Raw genomic sequence first — 26,974 nt, forward strand, 5'->3', positions numbered from 1 at the left:
ATTGAATAAGGCTCTCTTAAGCAGTGCAATTCGGAATAGATTTGTTGAAAGGATTTTTCCGGCTTTCAATATGTATCATCAACTATGAAAAAAATTTATCAGCTCGAAAAAAAATTGAGCATTTAAGGTAAGGCTGGGATCACATTATAAAAGTTTGATAAAATATTTTTTGCAACACTTGAAAAAAACAACCAATAAGCCTCTTGGTTACATTCTCTCGAAAAATGCAACCAATAAGTGTATCGGTTACATTCGAGAGATTGTAACCGATACACTTATTGGTTGAATTTTTCAAGCTTACAAAATAACTTTTATCAAAATTTTGTAGTGTAATACTGGCCTTAAGAAGAACACATACCACGTATGAAAATAGAGTTCATGTCACTCACTTGACACAATATATTTTATTTTCAGCATTAGATACAAAAACAGAGCACCTTGATATTTGAACCAATGTGACTAAGAAAAAAAAAGCATATATTCTCTTTCTTTTACTTATACAACAAAGACAAAAATCTCAACTCATGATGAAACAAGCAAAATCATAAGAAAGCAATATACGAGTTATCGAACGATCATTTCATTATTCACGACTCTTCAAAGGGCAGGAAATGGTTACATTCTCTGTTACACAAGTTACGTCTTCTTGCTCACAGATTTCACAGAATTGCTCGGCTCTGTCAAGTGACCATACAATATGTATATAACTTTTATATATGTATATAATTTATTTATATATATATTTGTTTATGTATATTTATGTACACAGATGTATATAATTGTACAAACAGTGTCATTTACAAAGGAAGAAGATATGAAGGTGGAGGGATAGGAAAGGACATCACACACTTCCGCAAGGAGGAAGAAACCGAAACTAAGAAAAAGGTAGAAATCACTATAAACGACATCTTTTTTCTTCTGGTTTATAGGCATAGGGTTGATATAATATAATATATGCATATATATCACAATGAGAGATGTATAAAGGAATTTTTCAAAAGGGCAAACTCACATACACATCGACACGCAGACGCACACACACGCACTGCTGGCGCACATTTAGTGAATATGATTAGGAATTAGGAAATCGCAGGAAGAGGAAGAGGACACTCGTTCGTGAAATTCACGCTATTTACTTATATACAACAAGTATTTCTTTTTTTTTTTACATTGGTGTAGAAAGGCTTCACACTGGAGTGATTTATATGAAGAAATTGATACTGAATATTGTTTCGAGTTTTCACGAGGAGTTTGGTGGAGTAAATAACACCAACTGAATACTATATCAAAAGTTGACAAAAATAAGTTGAACATGATGGATAAGTTCTTAGGGAACGTACCTTGTATTTCACAGGTGGTACTTCGAGTTACAAGTGTAACAATTCGGGAGTAACCCAAGTTATTGGCTTAAAACACTCGCTAAAAATAATTTTAATCGTGAGCAAACATTCGATATGCGAGTCTGAAACTTACGAGGAAATCTTTTTCTTTTATATCTGTTTTGGGCCGCCGAAGTAGAAAAGAGGTGCCCAGTCATTCTCGGCGAATTTTTCTAAAAGGACATTATGAACAGAAAGACAAAATGACATTTTCTTCATTCCAATAAATTTGTTAGAGTATGATGATGAGGTTTCCTCTTCTAATTTTTCCTACATATGAAGAACGTGTCATTGATGTGTCTAGCCTCTGACTGTGGATGAGAGACATATAGACCCAGGGCAGGCCCGTAGCCAGAAATTTCGTTCGGAGGGGGACTACTTGTATTTCCGAGGGGGGGGGGAACCAAAGTGATACTAGATATGACAATATATATATTTGGCCATCTTTTCCCTTCTTTTCAAGAATTTTCTTACATTTCGGGGGGAGGGGGGAGTTGGGGACCAGACCCCCGATTTCCCTTCACGCTACAGCCTTGATCAAGGGCTGTATAATAGCAGGTGTAGCTACAGAAGCGGCTGATCGAATTCGAAGTTCTTTTTCCTCGATATATCTGACTATAGTTTCATCGATGACGTAATAACAGGAAACGTGCAGCAATGAAGCTAAACATTTTCAATACATCGAACTTTCAAATCAAATTCTTAACTTACAGGGTGAGAGGAACATTTAAACATCAGTCTTCTAAAAACATTTCCAGAAGCACGAGAAAAACCTTTAGGAGGGTATTTTTTAAACGTTTATTTGACACGTGCAATTTATATCTTATTCCTATACTAGAACTGAAAAGTGTTTGCCACAAAACTTGGAAAAAGACCATGAATATATAAACCACGAGTATGAAATCTACGAAAACCAAAGGACGATTGTAATACAAAACTTGTAAGGAAACATTTTGTTAATGTCTAGAAAGAAAACATTACAAGCTTGAGCTCGATTCTTAATTACGTAGATGCGGGGTAACCGAAACTATGCGAAGCGATTTCCACGAAATTCTACCTTGAAATGGAATGTCTCATGTCCTAACATTTCTATTGAAGATATCCTACGAAATCCAAAATGGCCGGCAAAAGCGAAGCTGAAAAGGCATTCTTATCCTCACGAGTACCATATAAAATTCGCGGACAGGGCGCATTTTTGGTTTACTCTGGTAAAGTTATCTTGAATGTTTATATGCAATTAGACATAAGGACAATGGTCGAAGTAAATTATGACGGGATATAACTAACGATTTCTAAATGAAAAAGTGTTGGATTTCTTAGTCCAGACCAGAATCAATTTTTTGCCCCCATGACCAGTGCCTAAGGGCTGATTGTGGGATTAAGATTTTCTTAGTATTTGTATATTATACAATATATTTGAATTTAATTAAGTTAAAAAATGATGCATATAAATATTATTACAGACATATGTAGACTCTAGTATGAAGCTTTTCCCACCACAGCTCTCGTAATAAAACATCTAAAGAAACTCGAATTCCTTTAAAATGCTGATATACATCGAATGATATCTTTTTTTTGGCACAAATTTGATTTTAATATGATATTTTTCTCTTCTAGTTTTTTGTAGAGGCCGCCACGTGTAATTAGAGAATTTTCAGAATGGAATTTATTTCCTCAGCATCTGTATATAATCCTAACTCGAAATTTTAATAGCTCTTCAAGCTTTAGATTTAATTTAAGACGGCTTTTCGTGGCCGCAAGGAACCACCGAAGCCAACAAATTACATGTTATGTATAAAGATAAAAAATAGAATAATTAAAAAAAAAAAGAGAGATGCTTGATAATTGTGTCACAAAATCTAGAAATAAGTCCTCCTTTAAAAAAAACATTTAATATTATTATAATTAATATTCTTCAACTGAATGATGCATTATATAAAATTTTTCTTATAAAACGAATGTGAAGTTATTATTTTATCAAATGTGTTTCGCAAAAATTATTTTTGTATACTTCTAATTTGAAAGCAATTTTGAACATTCACGCACGTGCAGTTGATTATACAGTCAAACTCGGTTATAACGACGTCAAAGATTCCATGAAATTTCGTCGTTGTATAACCGAGGTGTCATCGTAACCGAGGGTGACGTTTTGAAGACCTTCTTTCGACAAGAAATGTAGAGGAAACATAGGCAACCAAAAACTTTGCATGTTAAGTTCTTATTTATTTATGACCAGGGTGACCAATTTGATCGAAACAAATGCGGAGAATTGGGATAATTAATACAAAACATAGCACATCCTCGCCAAACATGTTGCCAAATGTCGACGAAATAACCAGGTATTGTTTATAAATAACCCTTGGCGAGAAAAGAATCAATACAAGTCTGATAAAACGTACTTCACGGAGGAAAAGAAACTTGGCAAATATGTGAGATGAATATTTGTGGTCATATTCATTGTAACACAATTTATAAGTTATGCAAATTATCTTCACTAGTTGTGTCTCAACGCATGGGCCCACCCGGGCGCTGCCCGGGTCTTCAAGTAGAGAAGAGGGGGAGGGCTCAGAAAAATCCCAAAATAACTTCCCCCCCGGTGGCCTAGGAAGCTCTTATATAAGACGGCCTTGCTCTTCACTTGATTCTAGTAAAGATCGGGAATTAAAGCAAGCGTGAAAAGAATTAGTTCATTTTTATAAATAGTCGGGAAGAGCAAAATACGGATATGTTTCGTATAGTGGTCATGTCAATGAGCAAGTCGGAACGCGAAACATGCAATTTCATCTTCTTTTTGAACTTTAGGTATAAATAGGACCAGAGAACAATATACCCTGGATATAATCTTTCGGAATGTTTTCGGAAAACGTCGTTGAAATGTGGGAACGAAAGTGACGAAAAATTTGTCGTTAAAACCGAGCTGGTTACCTCTATCATCGACAAGGCTCATTAACATTATTCTCTATGGGAATCAGTCGAGACAGCGAATTTTTGACGTTGTAGCCGAGGTTGTCGTACCGACCGAGGTTGTTACAATTGAGTTTGACTGCATTCTCAATCCATTCATTGATACAAGCATCATATAATAAATGCTCTTTTTTCCGAAATTTCATTGGATGGTAAGAATAACCCATAGAATTTCATTTTCACATGCTGTCAAGATGCATTACGGGTATTAAATCATGCAGATTCTTTAATTAAACTAATATCTTAGGTGAACTTGTCACATTGCCGTGACTTTAACTATCAGATTTCATAATCCTATGCATAAGAATCGTTTTAATTATGATTATTTTAAAAGTCCGTAACAAAAAAAAAAAAAAATATAGCAGTAAGCTGGAAATTGTCGATGCGGTTTCATATTGGAGTGTGAGAAATGATTTAATGGTATTCTTTTGGCAGATTTGCGTAAAATAAATCAGCGAAGCTTAATTATATATATATCAAGCACGTTGTTATCCATGGCTTCTGCCTGCCTCTCTCTCTCTCTTTGAATGAAAATCTTTCGACTTCTAATTCACGCAATGAACTTTACACGCTATACACAGTTAATAGCTGTACATAAAATCTTGAAGACATCTTTTGCACAATATAACGACTTTATAAAGCAGAGCAACTGAAGTAAAAAGCGAATAATACTGGCAAACAGGCGTACAGCTCGTAAAACTTGATCGGTTTACGGCATCCATTCGTTTCCAGACTCGTACCTGGAAATAAAAAAAAGGAAAATTAAAATTTAAATGAGGAGCTTATTTCCAAAAAGGGGATCATTTCCACTTTTTCTCGAAATGCACTTTTCAAAGGCTTCTTATTCCTTGGGATGAGCTCTGTCGGATTATGCAACAGTGTGTATTCAAACAGGAATATTTTAGGTCGAAATTACAATGTAAAGCGAGTTGTTTCTACAAAAAAGGAGCACGTATTATATGCCTTGTTCATTCAGTTCGGTTTTTTTCATCCAAAAGGGAACATAGCAAAGTAGTTGTTGTCCTATTGGCATTAAGGGATTCTTTTAAAAACGGCGCATTTTTTCAGAAACACTTGCAAAGTCACATTCTATAGTAGAATCTTTCGATAACGGATATCCATGGGTCCGAAAATTTTGTCATCTAACAAGTAGTGTCCGTCAATGGATAGTAAAATACACTGAGTCACGTCGATGTTATTCAAAAGTGTCCATTGGTGAAGGTGTTCGCTAACGGGTGTGTCCGTTATGGGAGGTTCTACTGTAGAACGATCGTGTTTTTTACGTTATTCCCGAGACAGAAGTAAGGGTATCTTATTTTTGGTATGGGAATCAACGGGAGGCGTAGAAATTCCCAATTTTTCACACTCAACCAGCTCCAATTTTGATCAAAAGATAACATTTCCACTGTAATTTTGTTTCAAAACAGAACATCTCCAAAATTAAAATGTTTATACCCCCTTGAATATTGATAAAAAACAAAGTATTTGAATATTTTTATATTTCTCCCTTATTCTACACGTTGTGGTATTTTCTAAGTTTTTAAAGATATCCATACCGGAGGAAAAGTTTTTTACTTCTACTGTAAATTTAGCAGAAGTGGAAATGTTCTCTTTTGAAAATGAACTCAAATTTAACTGAAACAATCTCCTTGTTATATTAAACTGCAACGGAGAAAACATCTATCTACGATCGACATTTAATTTAACCTAAATATAGTACATATGAATTGATTGAAGTACATCACGTACACACTTTCATTGCCATATCCATTATCAGGATATCAATCTCAATAATTGAATGAATAGTTTTAATTTTCAAATTACTACACGCAGTAAACTCTTATCCCTCGAGAGACTAGAAATCACTATAATCATCCAAAATTACAATGCATATAGAATGATTATAAAATAATTTCTATGACGTGATGCCGATTTCACTTGTTTATGCGAGATATAATCAGCTTTCTGTTATACGGAAAACTGGATATTGTGAGAAGATGCATATTTTTTTTTCTCGCAAAGATTTTCAATTTTTTTCGGAAAGAGAAATTCATCTGTGCCTCTACCAGGAATCGAGCCCGAGCTCCTCGTACACAGAACCCTCACCTACCCGATTCCCAGTAGAGGCAGAGATTAATTTTTCTTTCCAAAGAAACACCATCTTCACACAACATCCAGCTCTCTATGTATCTTGCAAAAATGATTTCTTCTACACAGGAAGGGGGTGAATTGATCGATTTTTTTTTAAATCAAACAAGGTGTTTACCCTATTCATATGACAGGGGAAGAGATTTCAGACGAAAGATACGAAGGCCCACAGAAAAAAAAGAGCCATCTTTGAAGAATCATGGTGCCCCCACGGCTGATGATTGCATCGAGAACCTCTACATGTTCGACGCAATTGATAGTAATTCTCCCGACAGTGCCCAGGTGATCCAATGCATTAAAAAGACCCTGTGTGAAAGGAGTTGTACCAAAAAAAAAAAGTACCAATCCATACAACACGATAAGTACTTCGGTTTGTGGCCTGCGATTGAAAGAAAGCCATTTCGCATACCTGGCCAGAATACTGGAATATTGTAGTCTACAACTGGGCCTTGTGTTGTCCACGCGGTAGCTACAGACGATATGATGGGAAAAATGAATTAATGCTGTCTCGTAAAGTGTCGGGCGAATAAATGAGAGAAAGAAAAACACATTTGCATGTTTTCATTATTTTTTCATAGTAACTTTTTTTATCTTAAGCCACGATTAAAATGTAAAAGTTTTTTAAAAGTACTTTTATAAAACTTGAAAAATACAACCAACAAACTGATCGATTACATTCGAGCAAATGCAACCGATCAGTATACCGATTCAAGTTTTATAAAAAGACTTTTACAAAACTTTTATACTGTAATCCCGGCCTTATAAACACACGTTTCCTCCACAGTACGGATAAATTATGGGAGGTCGGCTTATAGTTGAGTTTTCAATTTTCTACCATTCTGGTTATCCTTAAGTTGGCGAGAGGTCGGCTTATACACGTGTATAAATGCTACTTCATCTGTCTGAAATTAAGTTTTCCAAATGGATTGTTTGTACGAGGTTCTTTTGATAAGTAAGGTAAAAGACAATATGTGTTTACCTTTTTTATATAGAAAAAAATTCCGTTTTATTTTTCAACTAAGTCTTCTTCAAGCTTCACACTTTTTTTCAATGATATTCAAATTTATTTATCGCGTCAGAAAATTATATTTTCTCTTATTATTCTCTTATTCTTCAAAGTAATCATTTTCCTCTGGAATGACCTCTTCATTTGATGAACGATTTTTCCCGCCAAGCGAAATTTCCAACATTGAGGGGGGAGAGGAAAAATTCACGTGGGGGACAGATCCGTTGAATTTGATGCATAAGGGATCAGTGCAAAGCCTAATACATGGAGCTTAGCCATTGCAATGATGTATCTGTGAGTTGGGGCATTGCCTTGGTAAGATAGGGCTTTCCTCGGCGTCAATTTTGGCCGTTTATTCAGCAGCAGTTCTTCCAAATTTCCCAGCAGAATTGCATAATGTTCTTAAGTTATAATTGCAATAATTATTGTCTGATTCTTCTGGAATATATCATGAAAATATCAAAAATGTGGCAACCGCTTTACCAGCAAACGAAACAGCCTTTGCTTATCCACTACTTAGACCGTTGTTTCGACTCTAGAGTAGTGGTTATCAAATTTTTCAAGCCCGCTGCCCCGTTTCATTCATTTTTTTGATTCGAAGGCCCGGTTAAACACACGACCAATGGAAAATGAATGAGGAAAAATAAAACGGCTAATCAGTCGCGGCCCGGTAGGAATGATATCAGGGCCCGGCGGTTGATAAACACTGTTCTAGCACACAGTGGTGAATACTTGTCTCACTAAAGGTAAAAAATCGACGTCGAAGGCCTTCACACAGGGTTATGAGCCAATATCGACAAAATTTTCTATTGAAATGTTTTTTGATCAATAATCAGGAATCTTGCACAAAGCTTCTTCATTTAAAATTTCTCATGGATAATATTGTGAACCCGTTCTATTGAAATTCCCACATCGGCTATCTCAAGCTATTTCAATTTACGATCTTCTATGATGATACCATGAAATTATGCAACGATTTCCAGCGTGATGGTCTAAAACGGGAGTTCAGGATGCTTTTCTTTTTTGGTTGATGTAAGGTCCGTTTAAATTCGTTGATCCAAAAAAAGGATCTTTAATGATGAACTTATAAATCGTCTCCATGAACCTATTCATCGTCTTCATGAACTTACTCCAATTCAGAATTTAATTTAGGCTTTGATCTGGGCAGCTTTCTACTTTTTAAGATACTATTTTTTTTACTGCAAGGCACTTACAATCATCCATTTACAAAATCACTGCTATAAACCCGAACTACTTGGAGCGACGCAGCAAAAAAAAAAAAAAAAAAACAAAAAAAAAAAAAAACAAATAAACAACAACCACACATACACACAACAACAATCCATAAAACTCTTTATGCTCTCTAACTTATTGTGACAAGTTTTGAAAAGCGATACTTATAATTGTAATATACTCAAAGCAATCGTGCTGCTATCTCATAAAGTCCTAACTTATCAAACGACCCTCTCGTATAACCTTAATACAAACTTTCAGAAGAATCCGATCACTAGGACGTTTTTCAGAATCTCTGAATGTATTATGAATTGATTATTCAATTCATAATACATTCTGATAATCATTAATAACACTTATGAGATCATTTTTGTCGCACCACGGTCATTTTTTGCACACGAGGGCTAATTAGACCGGGACCTACAATTCATTGCCGTTAATTATATTGTGAAGTTTCTGAATTTTTCTGTGTGTGTGTTTTACGCTAGCTGTATACCAATGATTTGCAATCTATAATTACTATTAATATTATTACTTTAAAGCTTAGATGGAACAAAACCAGAAATAAATATAAGGTCACTGCGGAATGTTAAGAACTATTTGTTTAACGAGTGAAGTTTTACCTTTAGTGTGTCATTAAGCGCTAACGGGATGAAAAGGTCAGAGCAGGGTATTTGGCGCAATAAAAATGTGCACAAAGCTAGACAGAGAATGATTGAGGAATGAAAGCGAAAAACTTTTGGCTAGCGCTAGCTGCAATAGAAATGAAGAGAAGTGGATAACCATTATGAATGATTCGTTCTCTGTCGTATATATTCATACAGCCATGACTAATAATAGTAATGACCTTACTCTTGAGCTAACGAGACAAAAGAACGGCTCCTCATTCATTGACGTTCTCATTCTCACACAACTAGTTCTCTTTCACCAACTGATAGATGGAAAAACATTCACTGCACTTAAAAAGAAAAACTTCCTTAACTGTAGTTGATCGTTTCACGTTAGTGGTCAGGAATAATTTTGGAGAAATTCTCTTGTGATTATTATTTAAAAAAAAAAAAAAAATTGATGAAGCTAACTTTATGTCTTTTAATTCCGTTGAAAGCTGGTCATTGTTAAAATAAAATCCTGAATAATAATGATAATATAATAGAACTTTATTGGTTAGAATCAAGAAAACCTTTCTTTTTTTTGGGAAAAACTTTCAAGACGTTTTCATTGCCGAAAGTACTGTCGAAATCCGATTAAAAAGTCAATGGTCACGATCACATTCACATAAATACAGTAGAACCTTCCATAACGGACACTCTTCGATAGAGGACACATCCCGTTAACGGACATTTTTTAGAATTATATCGGTGGGCTTCAATGTATTGCTCGAGGTGGATCCTCTAGATAACGAACACTCATAACGAACTCAGTCCGTGACTTTGTCCACTGATGATACGTGTCCGTTAATGGATAACCGCTGAAGTAATTACAAAACGCGTCCGTTATGGCAGGTTCCACTGCATGAAAGTTATCCGTAGAATGAATAACATAACAAAAAGTGCTTCTCTGTCCCAGAATGGAACTGTTTGGGAACTGAAAGTTGATTTTGAACATGCACTATCTGGTCGGGCCCAGAGCCCGACAAATCTCAAAAATGTCACACGTCTTAGTTGGGCATATAGATTGAAGTAATGGATGCTCGAAATTTCTCAAACCGAAAAATGATAGTAAATATTATAATTTGATTTGTGATTAAAAAACGTACACGATTTGTGATTAAAAAAACAAATCTAAAAAAGGTGACAAAACGAGCATTTTTATGGAAACAAGAAGTAAGTCACGAAAGATGGGCGGAAGGCACTATGTCCCGTAAAGGCGGGACGTATAATCTACATGTTGGATTTTTCAAGAGATGGTCGAATAATAAAAATGTTTTTAACCCTTTGAGCGGCAATGGCAAGATATTTCGCCTCCATAAAAGCCTCTTATTTCCGCATTGACAAGCCCAGATGTTTCGTAAAGTTGATTTCTCATGGAAAACTTTTCCTTATACCCCTTAGTCTACCTTAATCTAATATAATCTTAATCTATGAACTTAATCTAAAGAAAGCCTACTTAACTAAAGAAGATATGACATTTTGTGGGAGGGGGTGAGTGATTTCTAATTGCCGTTTATATTATAGTAAGTATGAATTTTAAGTATCGTAATGTTAATGTCCCCCCCCCCCCCCCATAGAATTCATTTAAATCTACTGCTTAAATGCAATGGTGCTTCATTTCCTTCCTTTGGTGTTTTTTTGGCAATTTTAGCAATAATTGCGAACTTTACTTACCTTTGGAATCATTTTGGTGACGGCGATTCCCCGTATTTTTATCGAGGAAATATGATCAGGACATACTGACATTCCTTAATTCAATAGTTTAAAATATTTTGAAGCAATGTCATTAAGCGAAGTATTTTACTGCTAGATTTCAGGCAAAATATTTTTAAGCATAGAAATGCCTCAGGTATGGGTGATCATGAGTCCTGTTTTGAACATTGTCTAGTAATCATTGTATCATTATCACTCTAAACATTTTCGCCTCAGTAGGATATGGGTTTGGGGGGGGGGATTCAGTTGAAGGGGAACAAAGATGGAAGAAATGGGACAAAAGGGGGGGGGGACAATCAATGGAAGATCAAAATTCAGAACCAAAAAAAAAAAAAAATTTCAAGCACTTGAAAATGATTATCATTTTTTTCAACGGATGCAATGATTTTTCAGGACTTTTAAAAGACTTGAAAATGTACTTTTTTTCCCCAAAAACTTTCAAGGATTTTCAAGGACTATACGAACCCAGTTTACGTACTTAGGACAGTGGATCCAACCTTTTTTAAGTCATGCTCCACCAAATCATCTCTGAAATCCTAATGCCACACCCCCTGCGTGCTCTTGTAAAGGGTACGCCCCCTGGGTGAAACTGCATAGTTCCATTCCACAACAAAGGTTTTTTCACTCTCCAAATGTAAGAACCACTATTTTTTTGCTTTGGCTCTTTGAAGGGGGTCTTTGCACCCCCCTCCATTTGTATACTTTTAATTAGTTAAAAGCGGTGGTTTTTAATCAGGGGTCTTCGGAGAGGTTTCGGTGGGTCCTTGAGCTTGGATGAGAAAACAATTAACTCATTGGTTTTACGTTGCTTTACACAGAATATTTATTTTTAAAGGAGTTAGTGGCCTTCATTTTTCTTCATTTTATTGGCACGGTGGACTTTTTTTTCACAAATTTTCCTTGGAACACACACCACCAAGAACCCTCACTCAAATCCATAGGCGTATCCAGCGGGAAGGGGGGGGGCATGAAAATCAGACGCGCCTCCACGTTAAGATTCCATAGGAACTTCTCACGTATTGGATACGCGCTGGAAAGTAGAACAGAATCCGCCATCGAACAGAGAGCCGCCCCACACCCCAAGCCATCATTTATTGCTTATTAAAAAAAATATTACATAAGGCAGCGAGAGGTGCAGCGAACCCCCCCCCCCCATCAGTGAGTTGCCCCCCCCCCCCCCCCATCTAGTTCAGATCCTGGATACGCCCTTGCTCAAATGCCGTCCACTGAAAGAGGAAAATGAAAGAGAAAGAAGTGTGTCATCAAGAGAGAGAGAGTGAGATATTGTTTAAAATTGAAAAGTCGAACTTATAAAAAAAAAGATGATCATTCGTAAGGTTCCAAGATTTCATAGAAAAAATCCAATTGGCCCCATGTTGGAAATAATCGACTTAAGAGAAACTGAATTTCGTGGTTGTGCAGATACCTATAATGTGATATTGTTTATGTCAATTGAAAGGTATTTTGCCATGGTAGGTTGAGGTATCACTGTTTCTAGGCCGCGGTTCAAAGTATTCTTCAATCGAGGGATCTACACTGCTCAAAACAATTAGGGGAGCACATGGTTTTAACAAAATTACGCAAAGAAGCATACCGATAAGTAACATAAAATGAATCATCCATAATTTAAAGCCTAGCAGGAAACGGAGGCTTCATGAGGGAGGGCTCTATGCACGTAGGCCAATGGTCTGCATTCCGTTGACCCCACGCCACCGTGCGGCCCGAAGAAGATGGGCTGCTGAACATCGAGATTGGGAGCAACATGATTGGAGCCAAGTGCTGTTTACAGACGAGTCCCGATTCAGTCTGGAGTGTGACACCCGACGTGTTCTGGTATGGAGGGACAGGGGCACTCGAAATAACCCCGCATTCGTTCGTGAAAGGTCACAATACAGACGAGCTGGTTGGATGGTATGGGGTGGAATCAGCATAGGCGGACGTACGGACCTGCATATCATTCGGAATGGCACTTTGACGGCCCGAAGGTATGCAGACGAGATACTGCGACCTCATGTCATCCCTTACGCTGGAGCCATTGGAGATTCCTTTGTTTTCCAGGATGATAATGCCCGACCGCATAGAGCTCGTCTGGTGGAGAACATGCTTGAAGCTGAAACAATACAGCGTATGGAATGGCCAGCGTGCTCTCCTGACCTGAATCCAATCGATCATGTCCTCGGACGACGCATTGCTGCGCGACCAAGGCCGCCTGTTACTGTCCGAGACTTGCAGATTGCACTTCTTGAGGAGTGGAACAGTATTCCCCAAAGTCTGATCGATAACCTCATCGCATCCATGGCAAACAGGTGTGCAGCAGTCTTAGCTGTTCGAGGAGACCACACGACCTATTAAAACTCATGCCTAAACAGTACTTTTTTTTATCGTTTACATGTAACCAAATTGTTGCCCTAAATCATCTTTTCATGTTTTTTCCATATTTTCAAAGAATCAAAGATTAATTCCAAATTTTTTTACGTCTTTTTTCTGTATTGCGCATTGATACGCGTGTACTATCCATTGTATAGCAATACGTGGCTGTCTCGCACGGTTTTCTTCACTTTTTTGCTTGCTCCCCTACTTGTTTTGAGCAGTGCTAATAAGCCTATTTATAAAAAGAATAAAAAACAAAGAACAGAAAGGAACAGAAATGCACTGTCTGCTGCATTATGGTTGGACATATAATGGAAAACATTAAATTTCCAGTCAAACAGAATTTTTTGCAACAGATGGCACTGCAGTCTGGTAAACTAATAAGATATTTTCAAAATGTACATCATTTGCAGCAAAAAACACGGTATAATCCACAGCGGAAAATTTGAAGAAACTCCTGCAAACGTATCAGCCGAAATTTTCAATACAGTGAAAAACTTCGATACAACGATACTTTGCGGACCAAGAAAAAATATCGTTCTAGTATCTAGAAAGGATCACCATTATTTCGAGAGGGGCCGTTCAAGTGTTACGTCATCATCGATGGGGGGGGGGGGTTTCCGATTTGCTGACTTTTGATGACAAGGGGGGGGGGTTTGGATAATGCTTACGTCATCAACCATCCTTTATGAAAATGTGAGTTAGGATTCAGAGGGGCAGAGCTGATGACGAAATTTTGCTGACAAGGGGAGGGGGAGGGTGTCAAAAATGGCTAAAAATTTGCTTACGTAATACTTGAACGTCCCCAGAGAAATCTTTCTTTTCTTTCAAACCAAGCACAACTCAGATCTGTTGCCATCTATGGGCAATTTACTACCTAGTGAGTTGAACTTGAAGAGAAAAATTTCTGGCGGGGCCTATCTGTTTGCAGACATCTGCCGCCCTCAAAACAGGTCCGCTTAGGACCAGTGTGAAGGAAAGGCAAGGGAGCAGTGTGTGTGTGTGTGTGGAAAATGCATGTAAGTCAGTCAGAAATTGGGAGCATTGTCTAGTGGGGAACCCACAGTTAATTAAAGTGTTTCATTTAATTAACTAGGAATTTTTAAATTAGACATGTCTGGACGAGCATGTTAGTAATATTACTTATTAATATTTTCGGCAGGAAAAGTGAACTGCTTTTAACCTAGTGAGTTGTGATGGTAGTGAAATTACTTCTCAAAAATTTTATTTTTTTGATAACACTGACTGTACTTATCTCAGTTATAACAGTTGAATAATTTGTCATTAAATTTGAATTTATTTAGCAAGTCTGAGTGTGGACCACCTGAACCGTCGTAACGGGCTGCCTGCGGTTCGCGGACCATAGGTTGAGAGAGAGAGAGAGAAAAAAAACGCTACTGTAAAAATTATTATGATTTTTCTCTCACCTATACGGCACATTATATTATAACATTGATTTACCTTGCTCTTGGATGTAGTATACTGTGGGTGTAGCTGGATCTCTCTTTTCTATGTCATTTGCAATTTCGATGCTACGACCTATGAAATAAAAATAATTTTTGTGCTTAGATGTATATTTAATGAGTAATGTTCACACACATTTCTGAAAAAAAAATGTGTCACATAAATTTATGTATTAATTTCAAAAGTCGAGTATTTATAAAGTACGAAACCCAACTCGAAATATTTAGGGTATTTTGACTTGAATTTCAGTTTACGATTGATTGATAACAACGGCATCCGTTCAGAACATATAGACTTATTTCACCACACACCAACTCCAGTTACGTCGCTATATTGCAATTTGTTGCCATTAACAAGTTGGGTTGGAAATGAAGGCGTTATAACGAGCCTTAGGTGGTCACCTAAAACTCGTTGAGGAAAAAAATATCTTGTTATATCTATAGTCTTACCTCGGTTCGAATCTGAGATTTGACGGCAATCTTCACGGTTACAGATGAGCATCTTATCACCACGCTACTCGGGCAGAACCTAGACGTGTATAGCAAGTGCGTGCGGAAAATTCGACGCTTACAATTCACCCCCACGTAATTCATCAATGGGGAAAAAAAATCACCGCTAGGAAAACTCACCGGCAAACAATTCATTGAGAAAGTGACATAGTGAGCAAGGGGATGAGTAGGGGAATGATTGATCAAGTGAGTCAGGAGTCAGTGAATGAGCAGGTGAATGAGGAATTTGGTGAGTGAGCAAGCGAATCTCTCTCCCTCTCTCACTCAACAGATCAGCAAGTGAGTAGCAGACGAGAAAATAAGTGAGCAGGTGAGAAAATGAGTAAGAAGTGAAAAAATGAGTGAATAGAAAAGTGAAAGAAAATGATCGAGTGAGTAAGTGAGCAAATTATATCGAATCAATGAGTAGGTGTGCAAATGAGAAAATGAGTATGTCACTCATACGGTTACCCACTTAATCGCTTACTCACTCGATCATTCATGATATGACTCGATCATTTATGCTCAGTCTCGTTTAATCGCTCACTCACTCGAACGGTCACAGACATTCAATCACTCACTCACTCGGTTAGTCGCTCATCCACCGGTTCAGTCATGCGGTCACTCACTCCATCGCTCACACTCACTCTATCATTTATATGGTCACTCACTTGGTTACAAGCAAGTGGTCACTCAAAATAATAATCACTCCGTCACTCAAACGGTCCCTCACTCACTCACTAGCTCATTCGTTAGCTCATTCATATCTCATTCCGTCACTCTCCCTCACACATACATTCACTCACTGGCGATGAGCTAATGTCGGTGAATTTTCCGTCGATGAGTTGCGTAGCAGTGAATTGTTGTCAGTGAATTTTCCATACATCTATAGCAAAAAACAAAGTTGGTGTCACCACCAAGAATCGACAAGAAATCTAAATAGGATTATTCCTTTGCATGTAGAAAAGATTCGAAGGTAAATGTTAATTTTCCCATGATAAATATTGAAATCCAGGGAAGAAAAACACGTTGGAAAAATTGCAATTTCTCAGATTTTTTTGCTGTGGAAAATCATACAGATCTATCATTTTAGGTAGAAAAATGATAACAAATTCCATAAACCCAAAAACTACTTACAAACAACGCTATAAATAATTTTTCACAATTTTTACAAACTAATACCGGAATCAGAAAAGAAAAAAAAAAGGATTTCGGTATATCAAAATATCTTACTAAAATAATAACCATTTAAAAAAAAAAAAAAGTGAGATATGCATATTTGTGCAACATAACGCAGCTTTCGTCGTAATCTGATGGGTGATCGATCAAAGTGAGAGGATTCAAATACCATCCATAAATATGTACAGTGTCTGAGAAGGGAGCTCCCGAAAGAGAGAGAATAATATACACTGGACAACCGACGAAAAAAAAATTCAACGAAAAATTTAGGGAAAAAAATCCCGGAAAATTTAGGAAAAAAAAAATCCCGGAAAATAAGGAAAAAAAAAAGAAAACGCAATTACTGAGAGCTGTCGGGATGATGAATGAAAGGTTGCAACATCCTGGGCACCTGCTCTTAACACACAAAGAATAATTCATTTTTTTTTTGTCAAGGGGAACGGGCATTTTTTTTTTGCACATGGCCGCCATAGTGGAAACTGAAACAAAGTTTCAATTTGGAAATGGATTACTCAATCTGTGTACGTGACACGCCATGTCAGATTTATTGAAATATTAGTTGTGTTCGTAATTGAGAGATATAATCCGATCAATTAATTTCCTCAGAGGGAACATTTAATGTATCATTTAAACTGCAAAATCGGTGCATTAAAAGAAAGACATGGGTTTTATACAGGGTGTCCTGTAATTTTTATTGCGGCCTTTCTCTCATTGACCGTCCGGACAGGTATGATTCCAATGTAAAAAAATGATCAATAGGCGTTGGGAAATTCGTTTTGACTGCAAATACAGTGTGTGACAAAATAAAAAAATTCTAAATATTTATACGGTCCCCTTGTCCTCTAACTTCTAATTAGAAAGTTCTTGCCTGTTCCTCTTGAGGCCAAAAGAAAAAAAATTCCATGGTTCCAAGTGCAATATTCGCTGAGATGTATGAATTCAAAAATCGGCGGAAAGTTGTGAAAAAACAGCAAAAAAAAAAAAAAAAACGGACACACACACGCTCCATTCCCCCGTTTATTGTCTGCTTTCCCAGCTTTTCTCCAATTTTTGAATTCAAATGTCTCATGCGAATATTGCAGTTGGAAATTTGAAATTTTTCACTTTTTCTCAGATGATACAGGGCAACTTTTCTAATTGAAAGTTAGAGGATGGGAGAGGGGCGTATAAAAATTTAGATTTTTTTATTTTGTGACGCACCGTATTCTCACTCTGAAAACTGGTGCAGGGTAATTTTCGAACACCTGTAGAGTGTTTTTTAAATTGTAATCATACCTCTACGACAGACGGTCGATGAGATTAAGGCCGTTCCAGCGCTTGCAGGACACCCTGTATACAGGATAACGATCACGCGACGTAAAAGCGTCATAGAAAGATAAATTAGGGCCAACAGTAAGAAGGGGGAGATTTATTTTGTCTCCCCTTTCATAGTGTTTTAAAGTAAAAATATGTGTTTTTCAATTGTTGTCCCTAAAATTTGCAGCCCATTCAGGATTGCTGCCCGGGGTACCCGCTTCCCCGCCTCTTCTAGTTCCAGTACTGAGATAAACATATAGAGATGAGAAATGCTATAACTACATACATAATGCATTTGTAATATTAATTTAACGTTTTTTTTAATGTAAAAATCTAAAATACTTATTGTAAGCCCCAGGAGTACCAAATTGCTGCTCACGAGATGTTAAAGGTGCTGCCGCCGAGGGACCCCCGTATGATGAATCATATTCACCGGCAGAGATTTTCGATATATCATAAAAATGAGAAATATTCACATTGGAATCGTGACCGGTAACATTACTCTAAGTTGATAGCTGACCACCAGTTGGATAGTTAAGAAATTATTTATTAGCACCTAATACTTTGAATAGTTATGTGCTTGAAATTGCTTGAAGCTGCAAATGATTCGAATAAAGCTGTAAACAATAAATTTGTTTCAGTTTTTATTTCGTTTTCACTTAATACTCGTGATTCTCTAATTCAAAACAGTCGAATCCGGTTATAAAGAACTCCAAGACACCAGAGAAATCATTTCGTTGTAACGAAATTTCGTTATAGAGGAATTCCAGGTTTTTGCTTTGTTACTATGTAAACTTATCCAAGGAATTAGAAAAGGCTTTGTTAAAACGAGATTTTCGATATAATGGTATTCGTTAAAACGGGAGTCGACTGCACCACCTAAATTTTGTTAATATTTGAAATCCATATGGGCATCTCTTTCCCGTCACCTCATTGGACAATTTACCTGTTGTGGCCTTTGTGTTTGAATCTGTACATTGGTAAATGGTTTTATTTTGGTTGTTATACAAGGTTACAGGGAGCCATAACCGATAACTTGCGCCCATGCATTTTTAACGACTGGTATCTAGCGTTGTATAGCATATATACCCATATGACTATGGGTCAATGCTCTTCAGATACTTATTTGTTCTAATTTGCTATTTGAAAGCCAACACCTCAAAATTTCTATTTAAAAAATTTATTACGGTCTACCCTTTAAGCCATGGACAATCCATGAGATTGGATTGATCTCAATCCATGGGCTCCCGTTGTTATCTGATATGGCCATCAAACCTAATTTTGTAAAAATGAACTAAGTGGCACATTTACAGGTCGGTTAAGTGACCAGTGGAACATTTAAAGATCACTTGAGTCACACGCTACACAGTTCCAGAGCACTTAAGCCACACGCGACACAGTTCCAGAGCACTTAAGCCACACGCGACACAATTCTAGAGCCATTAAGTGCCTCAAACAAATTTCCAGATCACTTAAAAGATCCGCGGAACATTTAGAGATCACTAAAGTGGTTCTACAGAGGACTTATCAGTAGGTGGAATATTAGTTCAGGTGCCCATAATCTAGGGAAAGGTTTTCTTCGTTTACGGCACACTCAGTAAAGATGCCATTAAGAATATTTTTATAAAGTGTGGTTGTGTGTGATTATGTAAGCATCATTCAAATCCCTCTCCCCTACTTGTAATCAAGAGTCAGCAAAGCTGAAACCCCTCGCACCCTATCGATGCTGACGCAATACTTGAATGATCTCCTATTGACTGCAACAGAACTGGTTGTCAATTGGCGTTCTCATTAGATATATTAATAACGCGAAGAAACCACGAAAGCAAGAGTAGCTTGCTCCGCGCATGCGCTGTAGGATATTCCTTACTCCATGTTCCGATCCATAGCCGCTGCTACCCCTTAACTTTATTTTATTACAGGGCCGAATGTCTGACGTCCACCCCACCACAACCCATCTGCTTCTCGGTACTTCATCCCACAATCAGTTATTCTACGGAACGGGTTTTGAGGGGAAGGGAAGTTTCACTTTTTCCACAATGAATTTTCTCTCCCTCAACAACTTTCACTCTTATGTTACGTAGCTATAGAAGTTTCACTTTCAAAAAAAAAAAATTAATAAGACTGATTTCAGCACTAATCATTAATTTATATTTCTTTAAAAACGAATATAACAATGGAATTACTAGGAGCTTTGGTCAGGCATAACATAAACCATTCACTAATTTAAACTAATTCCCATTGGACTAATTTAATTGACTAAAATATTCATCTACGTTTCGAGCTCACAGCGATGCAGCCAATCATAAATCTTCTTATATTTCTGATAAACTCGTTACCTCTAAGTTCTTTTTTGCTTTCTTTTGTTGAGTTTTCAAGGTCTGCCCTGACATGAGGTTTTATCTCCACTCAATGAAGACATATATCAAAGCATAGCAACAAAAATACTATGCTTTCCTTTATCATTTTTCTTCTCATCAAGCTCTTTTCACTTGCAAATAACCCCTTCAGTCTCATACCTTACGGCCAACAACAGGAATAATAATAAAAAAGAAGAAGAAGAAGAAAAAAGAGGCATTTCTTTTTATTATACTCTCCTATCCTTCCGAACTTCTCCTACATACATGAATACTCGGCAGTACTGGTAAGGATACAGAAAGAGAGAGAGAGAGAGAGAGAGAAAAGGGTCGTTATCCATGATTTAAATCAGTTTCGGTGCAGTACCGATGTTTGAAAAGGAACCTATTATGGACCTGCTTTCGCTAATGCCTTCGAGATTTATTATTTCTAAAGCCATAAGGTGAAATACGGACCATAAGTTATTTCCCCCTCCCCTCTCCTTCGGTACATGGAACAAGCGAAAAATAAAATAGAAATATCTTCGGTACACGCCCGATGTCGGGAATTGGCCTACAAAAAAAAAATAAAATAAAATAAAATTCCTCAAGGTTATTTTGTCGACCTTTAGTAGATTTGACGTTGTCGTTTCTCTTTGGGAACGTATTTAGCTGTATTTTGATATGGTTTTTTTTTTTAGGTTTGGTTAACCTGAAAACGTGAAAGAACTTCAGATGCAGTCGTTTATGTTATGGCTGACATGGCGTGGGATTTTTCATCGACGGACTTTATTCTGGGAATGTATTTTTAGTGGTATATCCTCACCGGCTTATTATTTTAAGCTCGTTACTTTTAAGCAGCGAGAATAAAATGGAAACAAATTGTTGAATCCAGATTAAGTCACGGCAACCAATTTAAAGCGTAATCAAATTCTTTAAATTTCTTGAGACCTTGAATGGTGGTATAAGGGTGCTCACTGAGTGTAAGCTCAGATGATAGCCTCTTTATCATATCTATACTGATTCGAAAACATTAGTGTGAGTCAAGTTAATAACTTTAACCTTTTAATTGGCAAGCACTGTAATATCCAGAGGAGAACATTTTTGAGGGGAAGGTGCTGGCTATATTGAGAAAATGAAATACCCTGAATGCCACCGTCGCTGCAGTCTGAAGTTTTTTTTCTGTTGTTTCCAACTTCGAGGTGCAAATGCGAGCCGATCTCGCCGTTAAAATGTCTCGCCATAGAGAGCGCAACAAGCCTCTACGACACAATTGGTTTGTCCATCATAACCAAACGCTCATAATACCATCACAGAACTTCCACCTTTCTGTGTATTGAATAAAGATCACGGATCTTTCTTAGATCATGCCAATAATAAGAATAATCATCTGGGTCATCTATAAATTCCTCTTCTTTCCATCATTTAAGAGTATACGCAGCAGTTGTTCAGGACCGCTGTGGTGGTCGAGTAGTAATAGTGACGGACTCGCATCGCGAGGTTCCCGGGTTCGAACGCCACAATGGTGGTTGGCTGAAGTTGGTTTTCTGTGGTTCTCAATTTCGAAACGTGAATGCGAGACGATCGCCCCGTTAGAAAGTCTTGCTACAAAGACCAACGACCCATTAATGGTACAAATATTCAATCATTACACTTAGCTCCCTTCATTCCTGAAATATAGATGGCGGCACTAAGAAATCAGACGCAACACTAGATACACACTCAGACTGTTAGGTAGACATATTTACTTTTTCCCGGCATAACTTACTAGGTAGTAAATTGCTCATGGCGATAGATCTGAGTTATGCTCGGTTTGAAAGAAGGAAAGAAAGCTATTCACACCCCCCTGATTACGACATGTGATCTCGGCGTTTGCTTAAGGTGATGTTTTGAGAAGGGTGCGCGAATCATTTTGCTCTTTTTTCATGTAGCTTGGATCACGTATTTTATCGGACAGAACCCTTGTTTTCCATATTATTTGGGCTGATTATACAGCTCTGACGAGGAGTTGGATTCACCTGACGGATCGCAGCAGGATTACGGCCCACCATGCCTACACAACAGGCTGACAATACCCCCTTACACGCACAGCAGACTAAAAACGTTCCCTTCTTGACGGGCACTCCATCAGTTGAGGTCACCCGTCCTTTACGGCCAAATAATAATTACCCCGTGTATAATAGAAGTATGCGTTTTAAACCCCTGATACCCTCTTTTGCGGACGAATAGTTTTGTCCCGCAGGTATTCACAAAAGAGAGCATAAGTGGCGAAATCCTAACGACTCAGACCACCTGAGCCCCCCAAGAATTTCTATGAAACGTGCCTCAATGATTAACGAACATACAGAGCAATGCACGTACATTTCCCGGGTGCTTTATTGAATCCCTTAGATGCCATATGTCTGGCAACCCTAATGTTTTCATTCTTATTTTTTACGTTTTCATTGACGTTATAAGCAAGGTTCATTATAACAGTATTCTCGATATGAATCAGTCGGAAACGCAAAAACTAACGTTTTACCGAGAAGTCGTCACAATCGAGGTCGTTATAACGAAGTTTGAATGTGCTTATATCACACATTTCTCGACATACAACCATCCAGACATCATCAGAGCAATGCTGAACGGAATATATCTCGACATTAGAATAAGCTCATTTCTAGCGTCGATAGTGGTGTATCTCTTCAATTAGCGATTCAAATCGAAATACAGATTGTCTATTAGCTCTATATCCTAGAATAACAACCTAATTATTCACATATGCTGTTGCATATATGTGTCATTATTAGGCTCAAGATTAACCAGAAATAGTAACACAGTCTAAGCAGTTGCGTATTAGAATCGCTAAAGTGCGTTGCTACTTATAAAAAGTTAATTTTGAAACTAAAACGTTCTCATTTGTTTGTGCAGCCGTTTACATTAGAAACATACTTTTGCTTACAAAACGTTTCTAAGTGACGTGCAGTTACAGTAGAACCTCTAGATAACGGACACCCATGGCACCAACAATTTTGTCCGCTAATGGAAATGGGGGGGGGGATAAAATGTAACGCTGTACAGTGGAACCTCGTTTATACAACTTTTGCATTTATACGACGTTTGGCTCCGGTCGCAATTAGTTCCTTCAAATGTATATGTTACTGTGTGTGTGCGCGTAAAAGGGAACACCGGTGAGGTGATTATGCATAATCACCAATTGCCTCAATAAACAAAGGTTGATTTGAAATTTCAAATCATTTAAAATAGAAAGTGTGATAAATACAGGAAAAAGTTATAACCTTTCCTTTCTTCATTAAACCAATTAATTATTTTTGCACGTACATGATACGTGCACTCTCTACCCGTATTTTGCAATAAAAATTGAATTAAGTTTTTAAAAATATTCATAACAACATTATCATTCTCGTAATGTTGTCTTAACGCTTTGTTAATGCGCAAACAAAACTAACATTACCATTCAGAATCACCATCCTGGACCATAGCTGAATGAATGAACGCCAGAACTTTGCCACTGGACTTATCCCGTTGCCGAGATTTCCTCCAGCCCAGCTTCGTGGCAGAGTCTGGAACACTTTATTTTGTGCCAAAAAAGAAAAAAAAAAGAAGAAATAAAAAAACAATTGTTTTTAATAAACATATTCCCTCGGAAAATTGGGCACTGTCACGACTAACACATTTTATGGTGATTACAGACGAGATAGGGTTGGGAGTTGGAGAAAAGTGTCGGGGTTTCGTTAAGACGGATGTTATGTACATATATTAGGATGGAGGTATGTTTTAAAAGCAATTGGGGGGAGGCCCCCATGCCATCTCATCTGTTATCTTACACTTGCCATATTATATACACAGGATACAAAAAAAAGAGCTAGCCATAGTGAACCAAGTCCCTGCCATTGCTATTTTCTAACAGATAATAAGAAAAATACCTTAAATGCAGATATTGGCTTCTAGAAGTAAGTAACTATGTCTACGAAAATTTCTAAATTCATTGAGAGTAACAAGACCCACTGTACAAAACTCCGCGAGTGGTCAATGAGGCAATGAAAAAGGATATGTTTTCACTTTTATACCATTTCTTCCCCCAAACACCCACGCCCATTTCAAACGCCTACGGACAGAAACTGCCATTAGGTCACACACATCCCTGAATAAGGAAATTCAAGAATCAGATAATGACCAATCTCTCTCTTAGATGACACCACACACACACACATTTGAAGCTTAATTTCAAACATTTTAGATTACTTTATGATACAGGTATTGAAAAGTAATAAAATGTTTCCATTTTCACTGTGTCGTATTCATTTGATCGACCTTATGTAAAAAAAAAACATTTTAGGGCCAAAGTGGATCAGGTCCAGTAAATTCTGATTTAAAAATTGAATTGTCATCTTAATTATTGTTTTTGAATTTTCAAATTATGACCCATATTTAAGTTAGTCTTCATACTACAACAATAAAAAGATAATTATTCTCTAAATCACTTTAGGATTCAACTAGTGTTAATAAACTTTAACCTTGATTATCTCAAAACTATAATTCATGGATTTGACCCACTTTAGCTCTGAATGCCTCAAATACAAAATATCCATCGGAGCGAGTCATCTCGCTTAACACCTTATTGGTGAGCAAATGGGTTTGATAGCTTGCGGACTAGAAGCCAGCATCAGTTTCATTGGGTTGAGTTCACTCGCTCCGGTGGATTTAATGAAAATATACAAAATAGAAATATTGTGTGGGGGAATATATACAATTAGGGAGCACCCGTGCCTGGACCATAGCTATGTCCTGTTAATCAAAAGTAACTTATTGTCGGATTATCTAAATACCAATACCAACAATACCCGAACTATACATAACCACCGTTGAATATGGTAAATTCTCGATTAACGGACAAAACTTAGTGAATTAGCATGTTGAAAAACATTTGAGTTTGTCTGATTTTGCTGTCCGCTATCGAGAGTGTCAGCTAACGGGGAGTAAAATACATTAAGGACCAGGGTATCAAAAAAGTGTCCACTATAAAGGGAAGTGTCCATTAACTACTACTTCACCAAACACCAACTCTGGCGATATCGCTATACTGCAATTTACTGCCATTAGTGAGATGGGTTGGAAGTGAAGGCGCTGTCTATCGGTGGTCGCCTCGAGTTCATTAGGGAAAATATCTTATCAATATCCTCCTCCCTTGGGTTCGAACCCGGGACCCTGACAACAACCTTCACGATGGTAGACGAGCATCTTACCACCATGCCACTCAGGCACAGTGGCCATTAACTGGGACTGTCCGTTAGGGAAGGTTCCACTGTATTCAGAACTTCAAAAACTTGTTTGAGGGGGGTCGTAATTACATACATATTACATATTCATATTTTTATGGGCATCTTTTTCTCAGCCATCTCTTTGGGCATTTTGCCGGCGTGGCATTTTGTGGCGTTGTATTTGTATTTGTAAAGTTAAAGATTAAAGAAATTAACTTTTTATACAGTCCCCGTGTGTTAAAACTTCCTACTATTGAAATGTAGATCGGGTTTAGAGAGGAAATTTACATAAAGGAAAAAAACAATCATATTTTTAAATGCAATATTTATTGAGATCAATATTTATGAAATCACTATGTTTTGACTACTGTGTTGGCAAGTTTTTATTGGCTCAAAAGTTCTCATTTTTACGTACCCCATACAAATAGGATGAATCAACAATTTTAATTTTATAGTCACAATAAATAACAACTACATTTTTGCCAATAATTTTGAAAATTAAATAATTTTTTTAACTTTGAATTTAATTTGCGTTCCGCATTTTGTGAACCACGTTTTTAATCATTGGTGATAAATTTTGAAAACTTCAAAGTCAAATATCTCCGATAATATCGCATTTAAAAAATATACAATTATTCCTAAATGACTTTTCGGAGCCAAATTTACATTTCACTAATTGGTGGTTTCATCCCATGGGCGTATGGAAAAGTCATTTTTTCTATTTTTTTCATGTGTACGACCCCCTCGGAAAATTTAAGGCATTTTGAGTAACCACACGATTTGAAACGCTTCTCAATTGAAAGTATGTTTCTAAAGTCAACACGGTTGCGGAGCTATAAGCTATGCAAACAATTTGGGACAGCCTGTATACTATATGCCAGGGGAGCACAACCTTCGGCCCACGATAAGTGGTCCAGTAACAAAAGTATCAGTAGTAAACACCTATAACCATATTCCCTCCATAAATATACGGGAAATCGGGATCCATACGAGACATCGCCAATTCTCACGAAAACTTTTTTCAAAATTAAGTAAAATTGCCAATTATAGCCAAAATATATTCAATGATGAGTAAAGTTGCCAACTATCGTTAAAATTGCTGAAATGTCATCGATGGTAGGAAACAAAGGTCTATTGCAACTCACAATTGATTATGACAAAAAAAAAAAAATTGACAAATCTGTGAAATGAATGTATTTATTTGCCTATAATTAATTTGATTATTATATAGAACGATCATTGCACTCGTAAAATTATCTTCATAATCATAGATTTCGGTAAAAATAGAAACTCAAATAATATATGTTGAGAATCGGGGCGGCCAAGATTACGAGAATGTCCCTTGAAATACGGGTCATATGGTCACTATAAATATATTCCAGTTTTTGTCCCGTTAGCGGCAGAAATACCACATATTTGCCTCGTGGACTGAAAAAGGTTGCGCACCCTTGCTGTATACCTTATCCATTTTGAATCACTTCATAGAT

The 26,974-nt window shown here is 37.1% G+C and overlaps 1 protein-coding gene across 1 annotated transcript in view; it reads right to left on the bottom strand.

The window, feature by feature from the left end:
- Positions 1-414: 414 nt before the first annotated feature.
- Positions 415-26,974, bottom strand: part of LOC149087335 (protein CEPU-1-like) — a 233,818-nt gene continuing 207,258 nt past the window's right edge. The window contains exons 9-10 of the mRNA XM_089231388.1: positions 14,925-15,002; positions 415-5,083 (exon numbers count right to left, since the gene is read on the bottom strand). Of these exons, the coding sequence (XP_089087514.1) occupies positions 4,977-5,083; positions 14,925-15,002 (185 nt within the window). The 3' untranslated portion in view covers positions 415-4,976. The remainder of the gene's footprint in view (positions 5,084-14,924; positions 15,003-26,974) is intronic.

Source organism: Pholcus phalangioides, unplaced genomic scaffold (genome assembly GCF_987345545.1).
Source record: "Pholcus phalangioides strain wild (caught in Gottingen) unplaced genomic scaffold, Ppha-v1.0 ptg000004l_1, whole genome shotgun sequence".
In the NCBI taxonomy this organism is placed as follows: domain Eukaryota; kingdom Metazoa; phylum Arthropoda; class Arachnida; order Araneae; family Pholcidae; genus Pholcus; species Pholcus phalangioides.